Genomic DNA, 20,057 nt, shown 5'->3' with positions numbered 1-20,057 from the left:
AAATATTGAAGTTCAAGTTTTTTACATCATCCAAAATATTGAAGTTCAAGATTTTAACATCATCCCAAATATTGGAATTCAAGATTTTTACATCATCCAAAATATTGAAGTTCAAGATTTTAACATCATCCCAAATATTGAAGTTCAAGATTTTGACATCATCCCAAATATTGAAGTTCAAGATTTTAACATCATCCCAAATATTGGAATTCAAGATTTTTACAACATCCAAAATATTGTAATTCAAGAGTTTTACATCATCCAAAATATTGAAGTTTAAGATTTTGACTTCATCCAAAATATTGAAGTTCAAGATTTTAACATCAACCAAAATATTGAAGTTGAAGTTTTTTACTTCAGGCCAAATATTGAAGTTCACGATTTTGACATCATCCAAAATATTGAAGTTCAAGTTTTTAACATCATGCCAAATATTGAAGTTCAAGATTTTGACATCGTGCCAAATATTGAAGTTCAAGATTTTAACATCACCCAAAATATTTGAATTCAAGATTTTAACATCTTTCCAAATATTGGAATTCAAGATTTTTACATCATCCAAAATATTGAAGTTCAAGATTTTAACATCATGCCAAATATTGAAGTTCAAGATTTTGACATCGTGCCAAATATTGAAGTTCAAGATTTTAACATCACCCAAAATATTGGAATTCAAGATTTTAACATCTTTCCAAATATTGGAATTCAAGATTTTTACATCATCCAAAATATTGAAGTTCAAGTTTTTTACATCATGACAAATATTGAAGTTCAAGATTTTGACATCGTGCCAAATATTGAAGTTCTAGATTTTAATATCATCCAAAATATTGAAGTTCTAGATTTTAACATCATCCCAAATATTGGAATTCAAGATTTTAACATCATCCCAAATATTGAAGTTCTAGATTTAAACATCAAGCCAAATATTGAAGTTCAGGATTTTGACATCAAGCCAAATATTGAAGTTCAAGATTTTGACATCCTGCCAAATATTGAAGTTCAAGATTTTTACATCATGCCATATATTGCAGTTCAAGATTTTGACATTGTGCAAAATATTGAAGTTCAAGATTTTGACATCTTGCCAAATATTGAAGGTCAAGATTTAGACGTTTTGCCAAATATTGAAACTAGTTCAAGATTTATACTTTTTGCCAAATATTGAAACTAGTTCAAGATTTGGACATTGTGCCAAATATTGAAATTCATGATTTTGACATCATGCCAAATATTGAAGTTCAAGAATTGGACAGGATGCCAAATATTGAAACTAGTTTAAGATTTATACGTTTTGCCAAATATTGAAACTAGTTCAAGATTTGGACATTGTGCCAAATATTGAAATTCATGATTTTGACATCATGCCAAATATTGAAGTTCACGAATTGGACATCATGTCAAATATTAAAGTTCAAGATTTTGACATCCTGCTAAACATTGAAGTTCAAGATTTTGACATCGTGCCAAGTATTGAAGTTCAAGAATTTGACATCATGCCAAATATTGAAGTTCAAGATTTGGCCATCGTCCAAATATTGAAATTCAAGTTTTGGACTCTTTCCTAAATATTGAAGTTAAAGTTTAACGGGTTTGGCTTCCCGATTAATATAGAATAATTTAGGATTCTCTAACATATATCTAGAATGTTTTTCAAAATTTGTCAGCAAATGGTTACATTTTCAGGAGGAATGTCTTTCTCCCCCTCCCCAATTCTGTTGGATGTTTAAGCTACAGTTTTCTTGTTTATTTAGTTTACTGCTGAGAAAATTCTTGCAGAAGAATATTGTATTTACTCAACTAGGCTAATAAATCATGCATCTACTAGGGATGTGACTCTTTTATCTGATGAGTTTTTTCCTCATATTTTTTAATTCACAGTTTCTTCCGTGCAAAGTCCTCTGATGTTGTCTTTTGCCTTTGAAAATCTAGGAAGGCAATTAAGGTAAAAAATAGGTAAAGGTTTTTGTGATAGAACAAGACCAGAGGGTTTACTGTAGATATTGTTCGTAAATTGTGGCAAAATTTAACCACAGTTTATATATTTGTCTTTCATATTTTAATTATATCCTTTCCAGTCAGTAAGTTAACTTTCAATATCTTTTATGTTATGCCGGACAGGTTCCTAGCTGATGTGTGCATGTGCTCACAAGCATTCAAGAAGGCGCCAGATGATCCCAAACCTAAGTTCCCCACAGTAAGCAACGTTTGTAACGGTTTTGTCGTCTCGCAGGGTGTTAAAAATAACATCGTGTCGTTGGTTCTGAATCAAGTGTCTTAAAACCAGCACCAAAGTTTTCTCTCTGACCAATAACAAAGGGCACGGACAATCGAGTGAACCAATCAATCTCAATGCAAATACTTGTAACTGACACGAAGCGTGGTAAAACGTGTGCAATTGAGCCATGATTTACTTTGGTTTTACCTCTGCATGATATTTTTAAACCAATCACTTTTAAAAGGCAGTAATGAACTAATGAACAGTATAGTACACATACTCCTATTCAATCAAATCTTTAAGGCTTTGGACTGTGGTAAAAGTAAACAAAATAAAAATATCGTTTTTGAACATTATACAAAGTTATCAGTGTATAGAAAGTGTGGCAGAGCCAGTGCTGAATTTTGTAAGTGAGTTCTGCTACTCCCTCAGGATGGGATTCTTGGCCTGTCCTCTTTATACACCTGGGTGGAGAGAGGCATTGTCCGAGTAAAGAGTCTTGCCCAAGAACACAACACAATGACCTCAGCCGGCACTCGAACGTGGACCACTCTATCCAGAGTGCAGCAGGCCATAGTTAATAGACAGAAATGCTTATGAAGCATGGGTTAAGTTCTTTGTTATAGGTTATTGTTCACTATTTTGCAGGTTGAGAGTGCACAAAACCAGACAAAATACAATAGGTGGTTACGTGTGTTCATGCAACTAACCAATAACCGTCATTCATGATGCATACACTGTATGAGCACAAAACCGTGGAAAAAGATGCGCACTGTCATGGACCTTCCACCCTAAATCTTGGCCTCTTTGAATTGTGTGCTCCTTTGATGTTTGCCAGGCTTTCTAACCGTTTCCCTCTATTAACTTTGAGCAGACTAACCATTAGGCCACTACTTCTCTCACAGTCCAAGAGCAGGCTTAGAATTATTTGTCTGCAGCTGAAAATTTCAAAAAGTTACACTGTATTGTACTGTTTTCGAATTTCAGGGTGTTAAGCTGTTAACATACTTGTACCAGCTGTGCTTAGAGCACTCTAGCTCCCCGTCGTATCCCATCTTGTTGTCTCTTCTTAAACACAGCGTACTGCCGTACATCATGTAAGTAGTCGTTCGTTCTCGTGACTGTTTTAGTTGTGCTTTTCATCAGGCTCAAAAAACACCCTCATCCGGTAACTGGAAGTGTATTTTCCTGCCGGGTAAGTGACTTTTTATTCACTTGCCCAATAGGCAAGGGCCCAGACAAGTTGCCTGCCCACTGCCCACCAAATCGTATAAAATGTCAACTAAGAAAACGGTGCTGAAGGGGAGGGGTTGGTATAAAACCCATTTCCCAGCCCAAATTTGGCCCAGATCCCATTTCCCAGCCCAAGCCTAAGTCCTATTTCCATTTTTTTGGTTTGTAATTCTCAGTCTCAGTTAACCTAATCCCATTTTCTCGGTAAAAAAATAGGCAAATCCCACTTCCTATTATACCCCTTCAGCCCCTCTAAGCAAAACATGCGGCTGCCATTGGTAAGCATAACTTGAGAGCTGCTCGTCAAAAGAGCAAGCTAGAATTTCAATTACTGTATCCAGCCCTGTTCATGACCAACAACCGCTTTCTATCTAGTTCAAATGACAAGTACACTACATGGACTTTCTTCTTGAGAAGTTAATCACACTTCTGTATTTTATTTGTTTGTACGTTGCAGGTTTGTTCAAACTTGGGCTTTCAAGGGCATTTGCAATGACATGTTTGGCGAGTTCATGATTGAAATGGATGAGCAATATTTAGCATACAGAGGTTAGTATTTTAGAGTGGTTTTCAAAACAGATGACAAATGACGTTTATGCGTTCTGTTATTTGTTTTAATAATCCATCAAATATTTTTTTCACGCGCGCAATTGGTCTATTCGCGTCAATTGATGTAGCCTGAACTGGGAGATATCAGGTAATAAAGTGATATCCCCCAGTTTTCGAGCTTTGCAATTATTGTTCGCACGCTTAGTTTTGATGGCGAGTAAATTGCTAAATTAAATAGCACAGAACAGAACAACAATATTTTGAAAGCCGACAGACGTTAAAAGGTTTAATGAAAGGTCTTCAAGTATGAGGGACCTTGTGTAAAAACATTTGAAGGGCAATAATCACAGTAACTTCCATTTGGCTTCAACATTATTCGCTCTAGGAAAACTGTTCGCTTCTCGGAACAGATAAAGTCGGCAGACAAATATCAGTGCATATTTTTGCCCCAAATGGAGGTTTGTATATTCAATTCAAAGGCCAACTCTAAAAAGTCCAATATTTCCTATTTCCTCAGATAAGAACTTTTGGACCCAAGGCTTTGTGATGGTTGGTCGTGACAAGCTTGACTGCGTACCCTTATTTCTGGGTGAACTTGCAGACGATATATTTGTTTGTGGAAAAACTATCAATTTGCTGAAGCTTTGCTGTCCTGAGGTTAGTTTTTTCCCAAATCATATTTGTGTGTTTTACTCAGGTAATAAAATGACATTCAGTAAATGTAAAGGTGTACAAGTGTTGTTTAGGCTTTGACAAGTCTTCATAAAAACCTGCCTGACGAGTTTCCAACTAGTACCATTGGCCAGGTTGTTTAAAGCACGATTAATCGCGAGAATTTTGATTTCAGTTTTTTAACTTTTTCAGTGTGGTGTTGTACAGCTGGAGTTCTGGTTATATTTTCTGTCCTCCAGTTTTGGCACCGACTGATCTCATAAAAACACTTTTATACTTGAGAAAGTGAAACCAGGATCAATTTCTAATCCTGGGGTAGTTTTAATCGGCTTTCAAACAACCCGGCCCTGGAATTCATAAACCTCGAAAACTACCATACAAATCCCCATACCCCCCTCCCAAAAAAGTGAATCAAATTTACAGAACATTCGGAAAAAAATAATCGAGATTCAATCACACTTTATACCACAGCGTGTCTCCCCACCCTCCCCCTCCAAAAAAGGTGTTGAAGGGATTAATCAACACTTTATAATTTTAAAACTGTACATTGCATCCCCCCATCCCCCCTAAAACAAAATCAGTCCCTTGCACCTCAGCCCGACCTTCATGCGTCTGCAAATATATCCAAAGTGATTACAAATAGCTGTGATGGGCCACAGCTAAGATTGTCTGAACACAAAAACTCTTATAAAAGTAAAAAGAGGGTCTGAACTTCTGTGGGTTCTGAAACTGTTGCAATGTTTTTTCCCTTATGTTTTTCTTCCCTTAGCACTATTTGTGTGATCCTGGAATACCTCTACCTAAAATGGAAGTGACGTTTTCCATGCGGCGGCTGAGTAGAATTGAGGAGGAGTGTAAACAATACATGACTGAAATACAAAGAATGCATCAAAAACTACAAGAACAAAGAGAAAAGCAGGTTAGTTCATTTTTTTTTTTTTTTTTTTTTTTTTTTTATTGCTCTTACTGATTCATGCACACTACATTACAATACATTACTGACAATTACTTACAAAGACGATTCTAACATTGCATACACTACAAACATGAAAAAAAAAAACAATACTATTGTCGCTAACGTAAAGCGCTACTCCTATTTAACAAAAGTTTTGATTGATTGCTAAGCTACTTCTATTTGACACTAATTATGCACTATTTATGAAGATTAAATAAAAGGACTTATTTAAAGATACAATAATTTCTCAAGAAAACTTAAGTATTTCCCATTTCTGTAGGTGAAAATTAAGCCTGTCCCTTTTCTTAGCGATACAATATTCAATGTGTTCAATATATTTAAGTTTAGCTATTAACTGAGGTAGGAGTGGTTTTGTTTTCCTGAGCCGATTAGCGTGGATTACTTGCTTACCAGCAATGAGAATATGATTGAGAAGAGTCCAATGAGGACTTTCTTTTGTAATACCTAGCAGAATTTCGCTGTCATTTAGCCTAGAAATGGTAATATTTAATTTATTTAACCAGTTAGTAGTATGCGTCCAGAAATCTATGGTAAATTTGCAGTGTAAAAACAAATGCTCGAGAGATTCTTCGTACTCTCCACAAAACGTACATAACGAGGTATCTATTAGCCTCATTTTATTCAACAATTTGTTAGTATATATTATACGATTAAGAATTTTAAATTGAAACATTCTTGTTTTAATGTCTAAAGTCACTTTTTGTGGCGTTAAATAAATTTGATTCCAGTCAAGATTTTGATCATCAAATAAAGAGTTGTATTTTAATCTTGCGGTAGGATGGACATGTATGTTCCCTATCAGAATCCAGTACAGTCTTTTGCTCGTGAGTTCACTGAGCTTAATTTCTTCATTATTACAATTGAGCACAAACTGAGTTAAATCCAAACTTGTGGTGGTGCTCTGCTCTTGCGCATCAGCGGGTTGTGGATTTTTCGAGTTTATCAAGACTCTCCATGCGTCTGGAAGTGCTTTTGACAGACCAAGGATTAAGAAATAATTGTTAAAATTCAGCCCTTTTTCTCTAAAGAAATTCCAAGTTTTTAATTTGCCGTTCGGGAGAAGGATATCTTTTATCTTTACAATTCCAGCCATATATGATTTTTTGCAAAATTGAGGTTTGCCCCCAATACGCAGAAATTGATTGTTCCATAGTATTTGATCCATGATGACGTCTCGGGAGGACATTTCTTTAGTATTGACTGTCGCCCAGGTCTCAAAGCACTCGCGATAAAATTTAGGAAGGTGTTTAGGTAGATCAGCACCATTATAATTACAATGAAGAAGGAATTTCTCGCCATGATCTTTGAGAATCCTTGATAGAATAAGTTTCCAAGGGCTATGATAGTTCTCAGTATACTTCTTTAGGCAAATGATTCTCTGAGTTTTGATTGCAGACTCCACGTGAGGCATTTTCAGACCGCCATCTTTATAATCGCTGATCAGAGCTAAGCGTTTGATTTTATCTTTTCCGTTCCATAAAAAATTAAACATCACAGAATTAACCTTTTTCAAAAAATCTTTGTCTAGATTTAATACGGAAGCACGGTACATGAGTTTTGGCATTGCGAATGTTTTAATGATTTGAATCTTGCCGAACACAGTTAGATTTCGCCATTGCCAACCATTCAAGGTTTTCTTTAAAGATTTAAGTATTGCTTCAAAATTAAGTTCATGTTTTAGGCGAGAATTATACGTAAAATAAATTCCCAGAATCTTCATTGGTTCATTAACAGTTTCTATACCCAAGTTTTGTTTACAATTATGGCTACTCCCGAGCCAGTAGGCCTCCGTTTTGTCTTTGTTTAATTTCAAGCCTGAACATTTTTCGAATAGTCCCAGTGTACTGAACAAATGTTCTATGGAGGCTTTGTTGTGTACAAATGTTGTCAAGTCATCAGCAAAGGCTGCAAGTTTTACCTCTATATTACCAATTTTAATTCCTTTAATACGAGGATCGCTTCTTATTTTAATTAATAGTAGTTCCAACACTATGATGAACAGATACGGTGACAACGGGTCTCCTTGTCTAACACCTCTTTCAACATTGAACAATGGCGTCGAAAAACCATTGTTTGTGACACAACTGGATATATTAGAATAAAAAACAGAGATCCATTTAACAAAAGATTCACCAAGATTAAACGATTTTAATGCTTTTAGCAAAAAATTCCAGCTTATAGAATCGAATGCTTTTTCAAAGTCAATTGCCACCATTAACCCAGGTATCTGGTTAATTCTCGTGTATTCCATGATGTCTTCGATTGACCGGACCGCATCGAAAATAGTTCTGCCTTTGACATAAGCATATTGGTCCCCGTTTATAATTAAAGGCAATACTTTTTCTAATCGCAATGCTAATGCTTTCGAAGCTATTTTAGTGTCAACATTTAATAAAGAGATAGGCCGCCAGTTTTTTATATAACGTCTATCCTTTCCTTTCTTCTCAATAAGTCTTATTATTGCTTGTTTTTGTGAATTAGACAATTCGCCGTGTAGGTAAGAAAAATTCAAGGAATCGGTCATAAGTTGGCCAAGAAGATTCCAGAACTTTTTGTAAAATTCTGGTGTTAAGCCGTCATTTCCAGGTGTTTTTCCATTTGGGAATTTAGATAGTGCGTTAAAACACTCAGTGTTTGACAAAATTCCTTCACAAAGATTTTTCTGATCATCGCTTAGTTTAGGAATGTGAACGCTGTTGGTAAAATCTGGAATAAATCGGTCACCATCGCTTGAATCCTGGTTTCTGTAGAGAGATGTGTAATAATCCTCAAGTTCTTTCATAATGAATTTTGAATTTAAAATTATTTTTCCATCTGAATTAAATAGCCGACGAATCGATGTTTTTCCGGTTTTGTTGGTTTCAAGATTTAAGAAGTATTTTGAATTTTTTTCCCCTTGTTCATACCAGTTCACTCTTGATCTGATTATTTTACCTTGAATAATATAATCATACAATGCTTCATACACACTCCTTGCTTCGTCCAACTTTATAATATTATCTTCTGATGGATTGTTGTTGTAAATTTCCTCGCATTGTTTTAGGGTTTCTTCCGCTCTCTGTAACCGTGCTTTTCGATTTTTGGCGATAGTTTTGCTATATTGGAGAGTAATTTGTCTGATCCTGTATTTAATTAAATCCCATAAAACTCTTGGGTCATTAACTTCAGAAAATTCCATAATCCAATTTGGATATTCAGAGTTAATAAGCTGTATGTAAGTATCGTCATCAAGAAGGCTTGAATTAAATTTCCAATAAGATGGTCCAAATGGTTGGTCTTTTAGGCTATTGAGGGACAAGCTGATTGCTGCATGGTCGGTTCTGATAGCTGGGACGATGTCTGCTTTTTGAATGTCGTCTTGTAGTTCATCACTTATGAGCCAAAAGTCAATGCGTCGCTGAATAATCGGCGTTTTTTGCCTCCAAGTAAACTGCTTTTTATCTGGATTATGAACTCGCCATATATCAATTAGGTTATACTCAAGCATTATATCATGAATATTTTTAACAGTAGATTTCGTTTCAATTTTTCCTCCAGAGTTATCAAGAGCAGCATCTAGATGAACATTGAAATCTCCACCAATGATAATTCTACATTCTGTGTCAAAGCTGGTGGTTTGAATAATAGAAAGGATTTCTTCGAAAAAGGCTACTTGTTCGTTGAGTTTTGTAGGCGCATATAAATTTAACAAAAGAAATGGAGAGTCTTGGATGGTCATCTCTAATAAAATGTAACGGCCGTTATCGTCTATTACGGTATTTTTTAATTCGAACTGTAGTAGTTCGTTAATGAGGACGAGCACTCCACTGCTGTGATTCGAACCGTGACTATAGATCATTTCTCCACGCCATTGGAATTTCCAATCACTAAGGATTTCTGGTGTACTATAGGTTTCTTGAAGAAACGTTATGTCACTTTTCTGTTTTTCTATCCACGTAAAAATTGATTTGCGTTTCTGGAGGTCTCGAATCCCTCGAGCATTGAGTGACATTATCTTAAAATTAACTTCTCCTATTGTGCGACTATGTTTTTATCCTGAATAGGCTTAGCGAATAATTATTTAATAGCGTAGCAAAACAAATGAAACTGAGAATTAAGCTGAGAATGTAGCAACATGCATAATTACAACACAAACACACAAAGAAGACTGAATTTATCCTACTTACCGACTGCCCCAAAGCGAATTGTATGGGCGTTCCTACACCTACTGTGAATAACATTCCTGATGTTGTGTTGTGCTCCTTCTTTGTGATGTTAACTACGTATTAATTAAGTTTTTGTGATATAGAAAAATTTATGCGTTTAAAAGCGGGAAAAGGTGATTAGCATATAGTGTGCCAAGTTGTACAATAAAGAGCCGAAAACAGAAAGAAAAGCAAATAAATTATTACAATGGTGCATTACTCGGAATAAACTTTCCATTTACATAGAGTTTATCAGGTTAGTTCATAGAGCCGCTCACACTTATTGACTTTGTGCCCTCTGGTGCATAAGGCAGTCTCCTTTGCAGCCGTGACTTGGGTCGTCACGCAACGCTTTATCAGCTTTGCATGACAGAACTGATCTTCTGTCATGCTCACAGTACGCAGCGTTACTAAACGAGTCCAAATAACAGCTGCAAAAGGAATATGCACAAGGCAGTAGTACAGAAGGTAATAAGCGATGTAAAAGTTTTCCAAACCGTTTTATTCTGTAACTCCTTTTTGTGTGTTTAAGTGTGATTGTTACTCGTTATATTCATAGAACAAAGCTATCGAGGATGAAAAGCAAAGGGAAATTCTTGAAGAACGCGAAAGAGCCGCAAAAGCCTTGTCGGAAATAACAGGTCAGTCTTATTAAGAACTACCAAATTTCTTTATTAGCCGTGAAGATGGGATGAAATCTTTTACTCTGTACGGGTTTTGAAGCCAAAATAACCACTTTTTAAGTTGTACTTGTATGGTTTTTGAAGAATAATATATGCATATGAAATCTGGCTGTCAGCAGTTCTTTTGGGTTTTGTTTGTTACTTTGTAAACGCAAAACGCAAATTTGATTCTATGCAGCATGACTTACTAATGTTTGAATCTTTGTTGCAAACAGATCTTATTCAGAGGGCAAAGGACGCATTTGAGCAGAAAAAGCGAGAAGACTTTAAAATGTTAAAGGAACAGATGGAAGAGGCATTTAAGGTACCTTGACACTGATCAGCGTGAAATTTCTCCTAAAAATATCAATACAACGTATTGACCTTAAAATTCAAGTTGAGACTTACATATTTTGTGTGCATGAAGCTTGCTTTGCGGGAGAAATGGCACAAGGAGGTTTGATTCTTTTTCTTAGTTTCTATTCCTGATAGAATGGGGGCTATACAAACAAGACACCATCTTTTAAAGTGAGAAATTAAGGCAGGGTACATGAAGAGACCACCTGTCTTTTTGCAGACTGGCGGGTCCTGCCTGATTACAATAGTTTTGTCCATTTCCCTAACCCTAACAACATTTTGTTTTTAATAGCATAAAGCTTTGGCCAGAAAAGAAGAACAAGAGGCTGATATTAAACGTCTGCAAGAAGCAAAGGATAGAGAAGTCACCACAGCCTCGGTTGAGGAAGAGATGAAAAACAAGGCAAGGTGAGGACTGCATTTTTTATTGTAATTTTTATAAATTGTAAATAGATTTAAAAAGGAGCATTTTTGCCTCCAGAACCGCTTGTCCCTGTTAGCTGGTGGGACCTGCGCACGAGGAACAAACGATTATTGATAGATTTTGACAAAAGAAATCGTCAAAGCCAATCAAAACAACGGTTTCAAAATCCCTTGGTTATCTAGCCAATCAAATCATGTGTTTCCTGAACCACTTTCCGTGTGCCCCAGACCCCGCAGGCTAAGCGGGACCGGTGACTCTTGGGACTAGAATGAGAAGAATAAAGTTTTCAAGCTTGGTGAAACAACTTTGTGCTTTTTTATTTTCCCTTCTCAGAGAAGAACTGATCAAGTACTATGATGAACTGAGCCGTGAGGTGGAGCATAGAGAGTTTCGTGCCCAGTGGCTCATCCGGCGAAGATTACTAGATTCTGCTAGAGCCCAGTTCCTGGCCCAGGAGCAGGCTCGGTTGGACAGCTTGATGGATCAGATTACTCAAGCCTCTGGTGCCCAGAATCCTGTTAAAACAACGGATATAGCCGATGCGCGGCCTGGTAAAGACTACGAAAAACCTGAGGCTAGAGAAAAAGTGGCAACGCCAGCTTCAGCTCCGAGTCCAAGCATTGTATCGCTTATCGCTAGCGGCGTAAAAACGGATGCATTGTTGAAAGCTGAGCAGGGCAAGAGCACGTCTGGTTTGTCAGATTCCACGACTACAGCATCTAACATCGCTAACGCACAAGATGAGCAGCTCACTGTGGAGACTACGTCGAGTTCTGAAGCAGCTACTGCTGAAAGCAGGGCCAGGAAGACCTGGAACAGTCCTGACGCTAGTGCTGCCGAGTTAGAAAAGCTTACAGAAGCAGGTTCAGGAAGGAAAACATGGGAAGCCCCGCCTGATGGTGAGGTGAAGATAGCTGCTGTTACCCCTAAGAGCCATCCGTCAGAGTCATCAATACAGTTTGCCATGTACAGCGATAAACAAAAGAGTGGCGAAGAAGAAAAGACGCCAGGCTTTGCGTGTAGATGCTTTGAAAACAAGCACGCCCCACGTAGCTGATTCATCATTGCAAAACATTCTCTACCCCAGTACACCCTCAGGAAAGATAGGCCTGGATACTCAGCCCTCAAGCATTGTAACCCGGCCTTCAGATTTTGACGCTGGGTGCCTGGGCGTGGGTCACCCCTCGGATTCTTCCGCTCAAGACGTTTTATACGGCAGCGTAACGGAAGCGGCGAGTGCAGCTAGGACGCCACACTCGCAAGGGAACCCGTCCGACTCCTCGGCACAGCAGTTTCTGTACAGTGGCGGAACCCAGGCAGGAACCGACACTGAAGGTCGCTCTTTGGAGCATGGCCACCCGAGTGACGCATCTGTCAACGACCTCTTGTACCCCACAACCCTGGACACACCCACTCTCCATACCCCTCGTCTGCCCCAACACGGTCACCCTTCCGACTCACAAGTGTCTCTGTCTTATGCCGGCTGCGGCGATGGTTTAAACGTTGCACCAGCCATGCAGCACAGCTCCAGATCAACATGGCAGCATCCTTCTGATGCGTCAGTGCAGACGCTTCTGGGAAACATAACCCTACTCGGAGACAGCCAAGAGACGACCCGTGGGACCCCTCCCTCTAGCGTGGCTCAAGACATTTTGTATCCTGGTCTCAATGAGCAATTGACGTCTCACATGTCACACACACGTGGTACCCCACCCCAGAGCGTAGCTCCTGACATTTTGTACCCACAAGGGGAGGAGTCAGGGCAAGCCCTTGGTGTAGTCCCCACACGTGGGGCTCCACCCTCGAGTGTTATTCAGGACATTATGTATCCAAGTGGGGAGGGCACAGTAGGAGAGAAGACGAAGATGTCGACTCGTGGGCATGAGCCCGCAGTCAAGATCAAAAATATTATGTATTACGTCAAAGACGAGAAAGGTAAGATAGGTCAAAAGATAAAGATCTGGTTAAATTATATATTGTGACCATTTCAGAGCAGGTCCCTGGAGTCGCAAAGGTATCCCAACCTGCTTTGAACAGTGAACTGAACAAGTCACTTTGCAAATTCGAATCCCTTTTCCGTTATTTCAATGAGCCAGCGGTCTTTCGGCAAAATATTGCTAAGCAACGTGACGTATGCTAGTGATGATAGGCTGACGCCAGTCACGTGAGAACTAAGGGTTTTATTTTCCTCTATTATCAACAAAACGCTAATTGAGAATCTACCTAATTCTTTTGACTAATACTCTAAAAAATAAATTGTTTAGTTGTTCAAAGGGTCGATAACGCTATGCACCGGATAAATCGCTATCCAGCGAATGTGTTGACAAAACAAACCACGCCGGATCGTGATTTGTTCACTGATAGCGGTCTGACAATAAAAAAAAACTTTGTATCGTGTTTTATGGAGAAGTATGACATTAATTCTAACCTGAGCTTGCTGTTATTTTATTTGGTAAAGCAGTTTTGGAGTCACAGTCAAGGCAGTTGGAGTTTGAGGACGTGTGGTTAGCTTCTCAAGTTGAACCGCTTCAGGACAACTTTGATGTGTTAGGTAGGCTGCTGCTCGTTATAGCTCAAGTATTACCCTGGTCCCATTGGTTTGCTTTTTCGTTTCTTCTGCAGGCCAAAAAAGCTGTCATCAATCGTAACGGTAAAATAATTAATAGTTAAGTCTGCCTTCTGGCCCATCAGGCTGGAGCTTATCCCGGTTTCCGTAGCATGAAGCGACTAGGAGTATTTCTACTTCCCCCTTGATGGGATGCTAGTCTATCGCAGGGTTACCCCTCTGGCCCCACCCTCCCCCCTGCCCTTTTAGCAATAGTTCGTCAGTACCCATTTATACATTTCGGCGAAGAGAGGCACTGTGAAAGTAAAGTGTCTTGCCCAAGAACACAACACAGTGACCCAGGGTAATGATCCAGGGTAGAGAAGTGTTAAATCGTAAAATTACATCTTAACGAACTCTAGCCGAGAGGACAAGAACGATTTCTGTCAAATTCTCGTCAAAGGAACCCAGTAATATGTGATTCATTTTGACCAATCAGAGAACAGCGCGAGACCTCGTGAGTACTGTCAAAAAGTATCACGCCAACATGATACCATATAAGGCTGGTTATGTCCCCGAGCAAAGTATATTAAAAATCGTGTGCAGTATATGAACCTTGAGTTTTTGAATCAGTTTATTTCTAAGACTGATTAAAACTTTTATTTTATTTTAGACCAGAAACCATCGTCTAATCTGTTACAAGGCGCATATGGCTCATTTCCAGTCGCACAAGGTAAGGGTGTTTAAATTATTCTTAAATTAGGTTGGTCAGTTTACATCGCTCTACTCTATTCACTACATTTACCACTCGGGTAAATCCAAAAACTGAACTAATTTTTAAGAATTTTTTTTTGGACAGGCGCAGGTGCCGATGACGACGATACAGACGCGGCACGGCTGATGTCACTTCCGGTTTTGCTTCAGAGATCTGTCATGGCGCCTCTTCTTGCTCAGTGAGTTTTTTTTTCATGGTTAGCACATCTTTTTCGAGGTTCGCCTGTTTATAGCACTTGCCTGGGTAAACTAGTTTTTTTTTAAAGGAGCCACGTGACGGCAGGTGACGGATATTAGTGTTAGCTAGTGTTAGGCAACCAAACCCATGAAGGAGATAAGACAGGAGATAACCTTTACTTGCGGAGAGAAATCAAACATTTTAGCCTCATTATTTCAAGTTGTAATCCATTTTTATCCAAGCCATCCACAGCCAAAGACGCTTGTTCTCAGTTTCAGTGCTCTAAAATAACAATTGTTAATAAAAAATGGACCACTATTTTTAGGTTTCCTACGACACAAATATATATTTTTGGCTGTTCAAAAATCTGATGAATAACGGTTCGAAGCCCCTTTAAAGACAAACTTCCGCTCTTTCTTCTGCACATTTACTGTACAAAAGGAATAAAGTTTTCATTTCAGCAAAGCATTACAAACTGCTAAAGGTAAATAACTTGCAAAATAATTCGTGTCTTTATGCTGCAGGATATCGTTAGTTAATTCTGCTGTTGTGGCGTACTTCATTGAGGATCTACAAATCAACAAACACTTTGACCTGTTCAAGAAACTGCTGTTCATGGAAGATGGTGAATTTTCTCTCTCGCTCTCCAACCAGCTGTTCGAAAAGGTAAATCGGTTCGACTTTCTCTTCCCCCGTCACGAAATCTTTTCTTCCTTAAGATTGCGTGACCGTCACGCACTCTTCCCAAGGAAGGGTGAATATTGCATAAACCCAAATTTATCCGCGCAATGTATGAGACGGTTGGGTTTGATTAAACTTGTGTGACGTTTTTCTTTGCTGCAGCTTGCCTCAGGGGTGTCCCCACGGGAGATGTGTTCTGCCACAGTGATGAACGCCATTGTAGGAAAGGCTCTTCAGCTCTCCGTGTACTCTGATACTACAAAGCATGCGCAAAACCTCGCATTTGCTCTTAAAAACTTGCCTGATATATTTAAACCAAACGGTGAGTGCACTAAGTGTCTGTGAGTGAAGTCACAGGGAGTCCAAGGTCAGTGTGAGTGAGGTTTCATTTATGACTCATTATAACGAAATTTGTTATGCTATCTGTACTAACCCTGAAGGGAAAAGAAAAGATTTGCATGACAGCAAACTGATACTTATCGCCAGATTCTAAGGGGGGGGGGGGGGGGGAGAAGATTTTGAGAAGATTTGTCCCTCGTAGGGGTGTTACCCTCTTCCCGGAGCCATCTTTTGCCGAACGTTTATGTAGAAAAGTTGTCCTAGCCAACTGAGCCAAAAATTGACCCCCCCCCCCCCCCCATGCTCTGTATGTTCAGACACTCTAAGCAGGCGAGTCAAAAAGAGCCAAAGTGTTTAAATGGAAAAAAGTTGCCTTTTCCCAAGGGTCATGCTACCTTTAAAGCGAGAGATCCTGAACCCTGGGTCTCTCTGCCACCCGTCCAACTTTGCGATTTCTTCATATCAATTGTTCGCTCCTATTTATAAGGGAATGTATGAAAAGCTCTCTCCCCGGGGTGGCTCAGTATGTAGGGTCCCCCTACCGGGACAGCTTTTCTCCATATAAACAGGCCCTGCTCTAATGAACACAAATAGTCAAAAGGTTCATGTAAAAAGTTTAAGTTTGTTGAGATTCATTTGTTCATTGAGTTTTGTCTTTTTCAGAAATAAGTACCCTAGACTTTCTAGAGCTGCGGTACAGAGTAAGTGATGAGAAACTTTTTTTGTTTGTTTGTCTGTTTAATTCAAGCTTTTCTGTTTGTTACTGTGTTGTCAATCTCGAGCCCAGAGTCCGTATTTATGTTATTGCTCGTTGTTCGTCACCAGGTGGAATGGCCGCTCAACATCGTTATCACAGAAAAATCCGTTGTCAGATACAACAAGGTAAAATTTCTTTGACGCAAATCAGTTATCTGTCTTAACAGGCGTTTGCGTGACACGCTATGTGAGTAGAGTGTGACAATACGTTAGGCGTGTCACGCAATCTTCAATCTACAACGGCTTAAGTGTTGGTTTTAAGGCCTGCGTCATATGTTTTTATTTTTTACCTTTCAGGTCTTCTCATTCATGCTACGGTTAAAACGCCTATCGTGGGTTTTACGGGACATTTGGTTTCATTTGAAACATGTTGGTAAGTTGTAGGTACAATTACACCATTATGCCTTATTCACTGCTGCTTATACTAAATTGTAATACATATTGTGCAGTTTTCATTTATATTTATTTCGTCTCGCTTTTGATTAGCTAACGTCCATACTCTTAATCTAGACTAAGAGGTCCAATTCTTGGCAAAATCTTGTCCAATTTAGCATAGTTTCTTTTCTCCAGGATAAGGCCACATAAAGACTTTCGACTGTTTGGTTTCAGTCAACAACACTTACTATTTCAAACGCTTGCGAGCAATTCCATACTTGCCACGTCAGTATTTTGTTACGTCATATTGCCTAGCAACCTCTGACTTTAAATCCCGGGCTCAATCATTTTCGGAGGCCGGACCCGGCTTGCTGTCCCTCATTGTATAAACAATTGAGTCTGAGTTACAATAATTGTACTTACAAGTGCCCAACTGTTTTCTTGTTTCAGCTTATTCTCGCAACGCACCGGGCTCGCCTCAACTTCGTCAGCTGCAGCTCTTCAGGTAAATTATTTCAAAATGCGAAAGACGTTGTAGCTTGGAGAAACTCAGTTTGCTAAAAAAAATAAAGTTTTTGCCAGCACCACTTTCTCCTTATTAGAGCAACTTGAGAAAGGTACCCCTTTTGGACAGGGCCTCCCCTTATAGTCCGCTGTAGGGAGTAACCTCCCTCCCCCGAGACGTTGCCCAGATCCTTACCCTCCCCCCCCTTAACAAGCACCTTTATATGCACTATTGGTAGACAGCGCACCATTTTTTTCTCGTAAAAGTCTTCAATTGTTGAACGTGGGAAACGAATCGCAAGAGACCTGGACGCCAGCACAAATTTGGAGGGGCAAGGGGATGGAGAGCGAGAAAAATATCCTCTCGTTTCGCTCGTTCCCCAACCCTACCCTAGCCTGCGTTGCAGACGAACAAAACCCCGGTGTAGTCCCGGACTATACCGGGGTTTTGTACGCCTGCAACGCAGGCTACCCATACCCTCACCACCAAGATTATTTATCTTGTCGCTTGGATAATATCTGCACTGACTTCTCCCCAGACATGAGATGCAGCATTTTGTACATAATCTGGAAGGATACCTGTCAAACCAGATTCTGAACGTCACGTGGTCAGAGTTTCAGGAAGGACTGCTCAATGTAAGTGAACTCAGTCAGCAATGAACAGCATTGCTTTAGAATCGAACAAAACCTCAAAACAATATATAATATATAACATATAATTAAGAATCAAAATTGAACACGGCAAAAACAAGATTAAAACTAAGGGTAGACCCTCGGTGTGTTCTTTTGAAAATGCGAGAATCTAAATGGTTTTTCCACTGTTTTCTATTCACTGACGGAACAATCGCGCGCTCTTTGCTGTTAAAAGGGAGAATTATTCGTCGTTTAAAATTGAAGGATTTTTACGGCAATCCTTTAACCACTCGCCCTTGTTTTCTACGAGCGATAGTCAAATCGGTTGCGCCTCGTTGACTTTCCGCTCCAAGAATACTCAGGCTCGTAGTCTAGTTTATTAGAAAACCACTGGGTTTGAGAGGTAGACTAGAGTCTCATCGATTATCATGTATGCTCGATCAAACTAGCTAAGTTGGCATTATCTGGATCTCGGTTGTCGTAAAAATTTGAAATTCGTTCGTGCGTCCGTCCAACTGTCCGTCAGTCTGTTGGTTCTATTCGTTCAAACGGTTTGTTCGTTCATGTATCTATTCGTACATTCTTTCCATCGTCCCGTTTGTTATCATTCGTTGCATGGTCGTTTTCGTTCATTTGTTGCTTTGTTCCTTCGTTTCTTATCATTCAACTTTGCTGTCAAACAAGAGCAAGAGTTTGAACTATAGTCGACACTCGCTGCTCCTTTATCAGGCCTTTATTTGTTGACAGTGACTTAGGCTATTTGTTTTCTTTCTTATTTATAGGTCAGAAGCTTGGACGACTTGCATAACCAACACGCCGAGTACCTGAGAAAAGCCATCTTCCGTTCACTGTTGAGTCGAAAAGCCGCGCCTGTAATGACCATCATCTCTGATCTGGGCACCCTTATACTCAAGATGCGCACGCAACTTTTAGCGTCCCCATGGCAACAGGACCGTAACACGGGGCACGTGATTCATCCGGCGTTTGACGTCATGTGTAATACACATAAGGCTTTCAAGGAGTACGCAAGCTTCCTTTTCACAGGTAAAATGTTTAAAACTATTTTTTGATATTTTTTTCTCAAAATTTACCGAAGAAGAGCTCAGTGAAGAAACTTTTCTGTTTTGGTGGCTTCTTATTCTTTTTGCTTAGTGGACACCACGTCAGTTAGTTTCGCCGCCATTTTCACATACATAATAATAATAATAATAAAGACTTTATTTAAAATGAGGGTAACACTAAATAGCAAAGCTAACAAACCTGTGGCCCTCCCTAAAAATTACACTAGAATATTATAAAAACACTATATACATTGAAAATTGAATACGAATATGCATAATAGTAAACGATATATGAAGCTAAAAAGTTAAAACTATACAATAAAATGATGTAAAAGCTGCTGCTCCGAAAACACCCGATCTCTGAGAGATTCTTTAAAGGGCTTCGGCTGTTCGATTCGCCTTTTTGAGATAGGGAGAGCATTCCAAAGGCGGGTGGCAGAAACAGAAAAAGTGCGCCCGCCTTCTGTCTCCCTTCTGAATTTCGGGCAGCGCAAGTTAAAATAAGCGTAGCGAGTGCTTCTTTTGTTTGCTTGGCTATTTAACACAAGTTGGTCGCTTAAAAAGGTAGGGACGTTTCCATAGATCCGTTTGTGGACTAGCGCGCATTTGTTTATATTACATTGTTCGTGTACTGGGATCCATCCCAGTCTATTAAAAAGTTCCACAGATGATGCACGCGGTTCTGCAAAGAGAATGACTCTGGCTGCGCGCTTCTGTAGTTTAAGAATTCTGTTTAGACATTCTTTGTTGCACACCGACCATACTATGCTACCATAATTTATAATAGGTTGTATTAAGGCGTACGTCATGAACAATTGAAGCATCGTCTAGTAAGGCCTGGTTCACACGAGCGACATAACGACTTATAAACGGCAAGGTCACACAAATGCAAAAAACACCTCACTTTGATGTTTTATATCGCCAACTGGTGTGAAC

The 20,057-nt window shown here is 39.2% G+C and overlaps 1 protein-coding gene across 1 annotated transcript in view; it reads left to right on the top strand.

Annotated features, from left to right (window-relative positions):
* LOC144628965 (gamma-tubulin complex component 6-like) overlaps positions 1–20,057 on the top strand; it is a 57,177-nt gene that overhangs the window by 34,459 nt on the left and 2,661 nt on the right. The window contains 22 exon segments of the mRNA XM_078487098.1: positions 1,882–1,945; positions 2,122–2,197; positions 3,206–3,315; positions 3,909–4,000; positions 4,518–4,657; positions 5,442–5,591; positions 10,392–10,473; positions 10,731–10,819; positions 11,144–11,259; positions 11,609–12,298; positions 12,300–13,210; positions 13,734–13,826; positions 14,494–14,553; positions 14,680–14,773; positions 15,297–15,438; positions 15,616–15,775; positions 16,456–16,493; positions 16,618–16,674; positions 16,846–16,921; positions 17,374–17,428; positions 17,967–18,063; positions 18,843–19,104. Of these exon segments, the coding sequence (XP_078343224.1) occupies positions 1,882–1,945; positions 2,122–2,197; positions 3,206–3,315; positions 3,909–4,000; positions 4,518–4,657; positions 5,442–5,591; positions 10,392–10,473; positions 10,731–10,819; positions 11,144–11,259; positions 11,609–12,298; positions 12,300–13,210; positions 13,734–13,826; positions 14,494–14,553; positions 14,680–14,773; positions 15,297–15,438; positions 15,616–15,775; positions 16,456–16,493; positions 16,618–16,674; positions 16,846–16,921; positions 17,374–17,428; positions 17,967–18,063; positions 18,843–19,104 (3,654 nt within the window).

This window comes from Oculina patagonica, chromosome 10 (genome assembly GCF_052425735.1).
Source record: "Oculina patagonica isolate OP01 chromosome 10, crgOcupat, whole genome shotgun sequence".
Taxonomy (NCBI): domain Eukaryota; kingdom Metazoa; phylum Cnidaria; class Anthozoa; order Scleractinia; family Oculinidae; genus Oculina; species Oculina patagonica.
The sequence above is the reverse complement of the archived record's forward strand: the minus strand, read 5'-3'. Positions and strand labels throughout refer to the sequence as shown.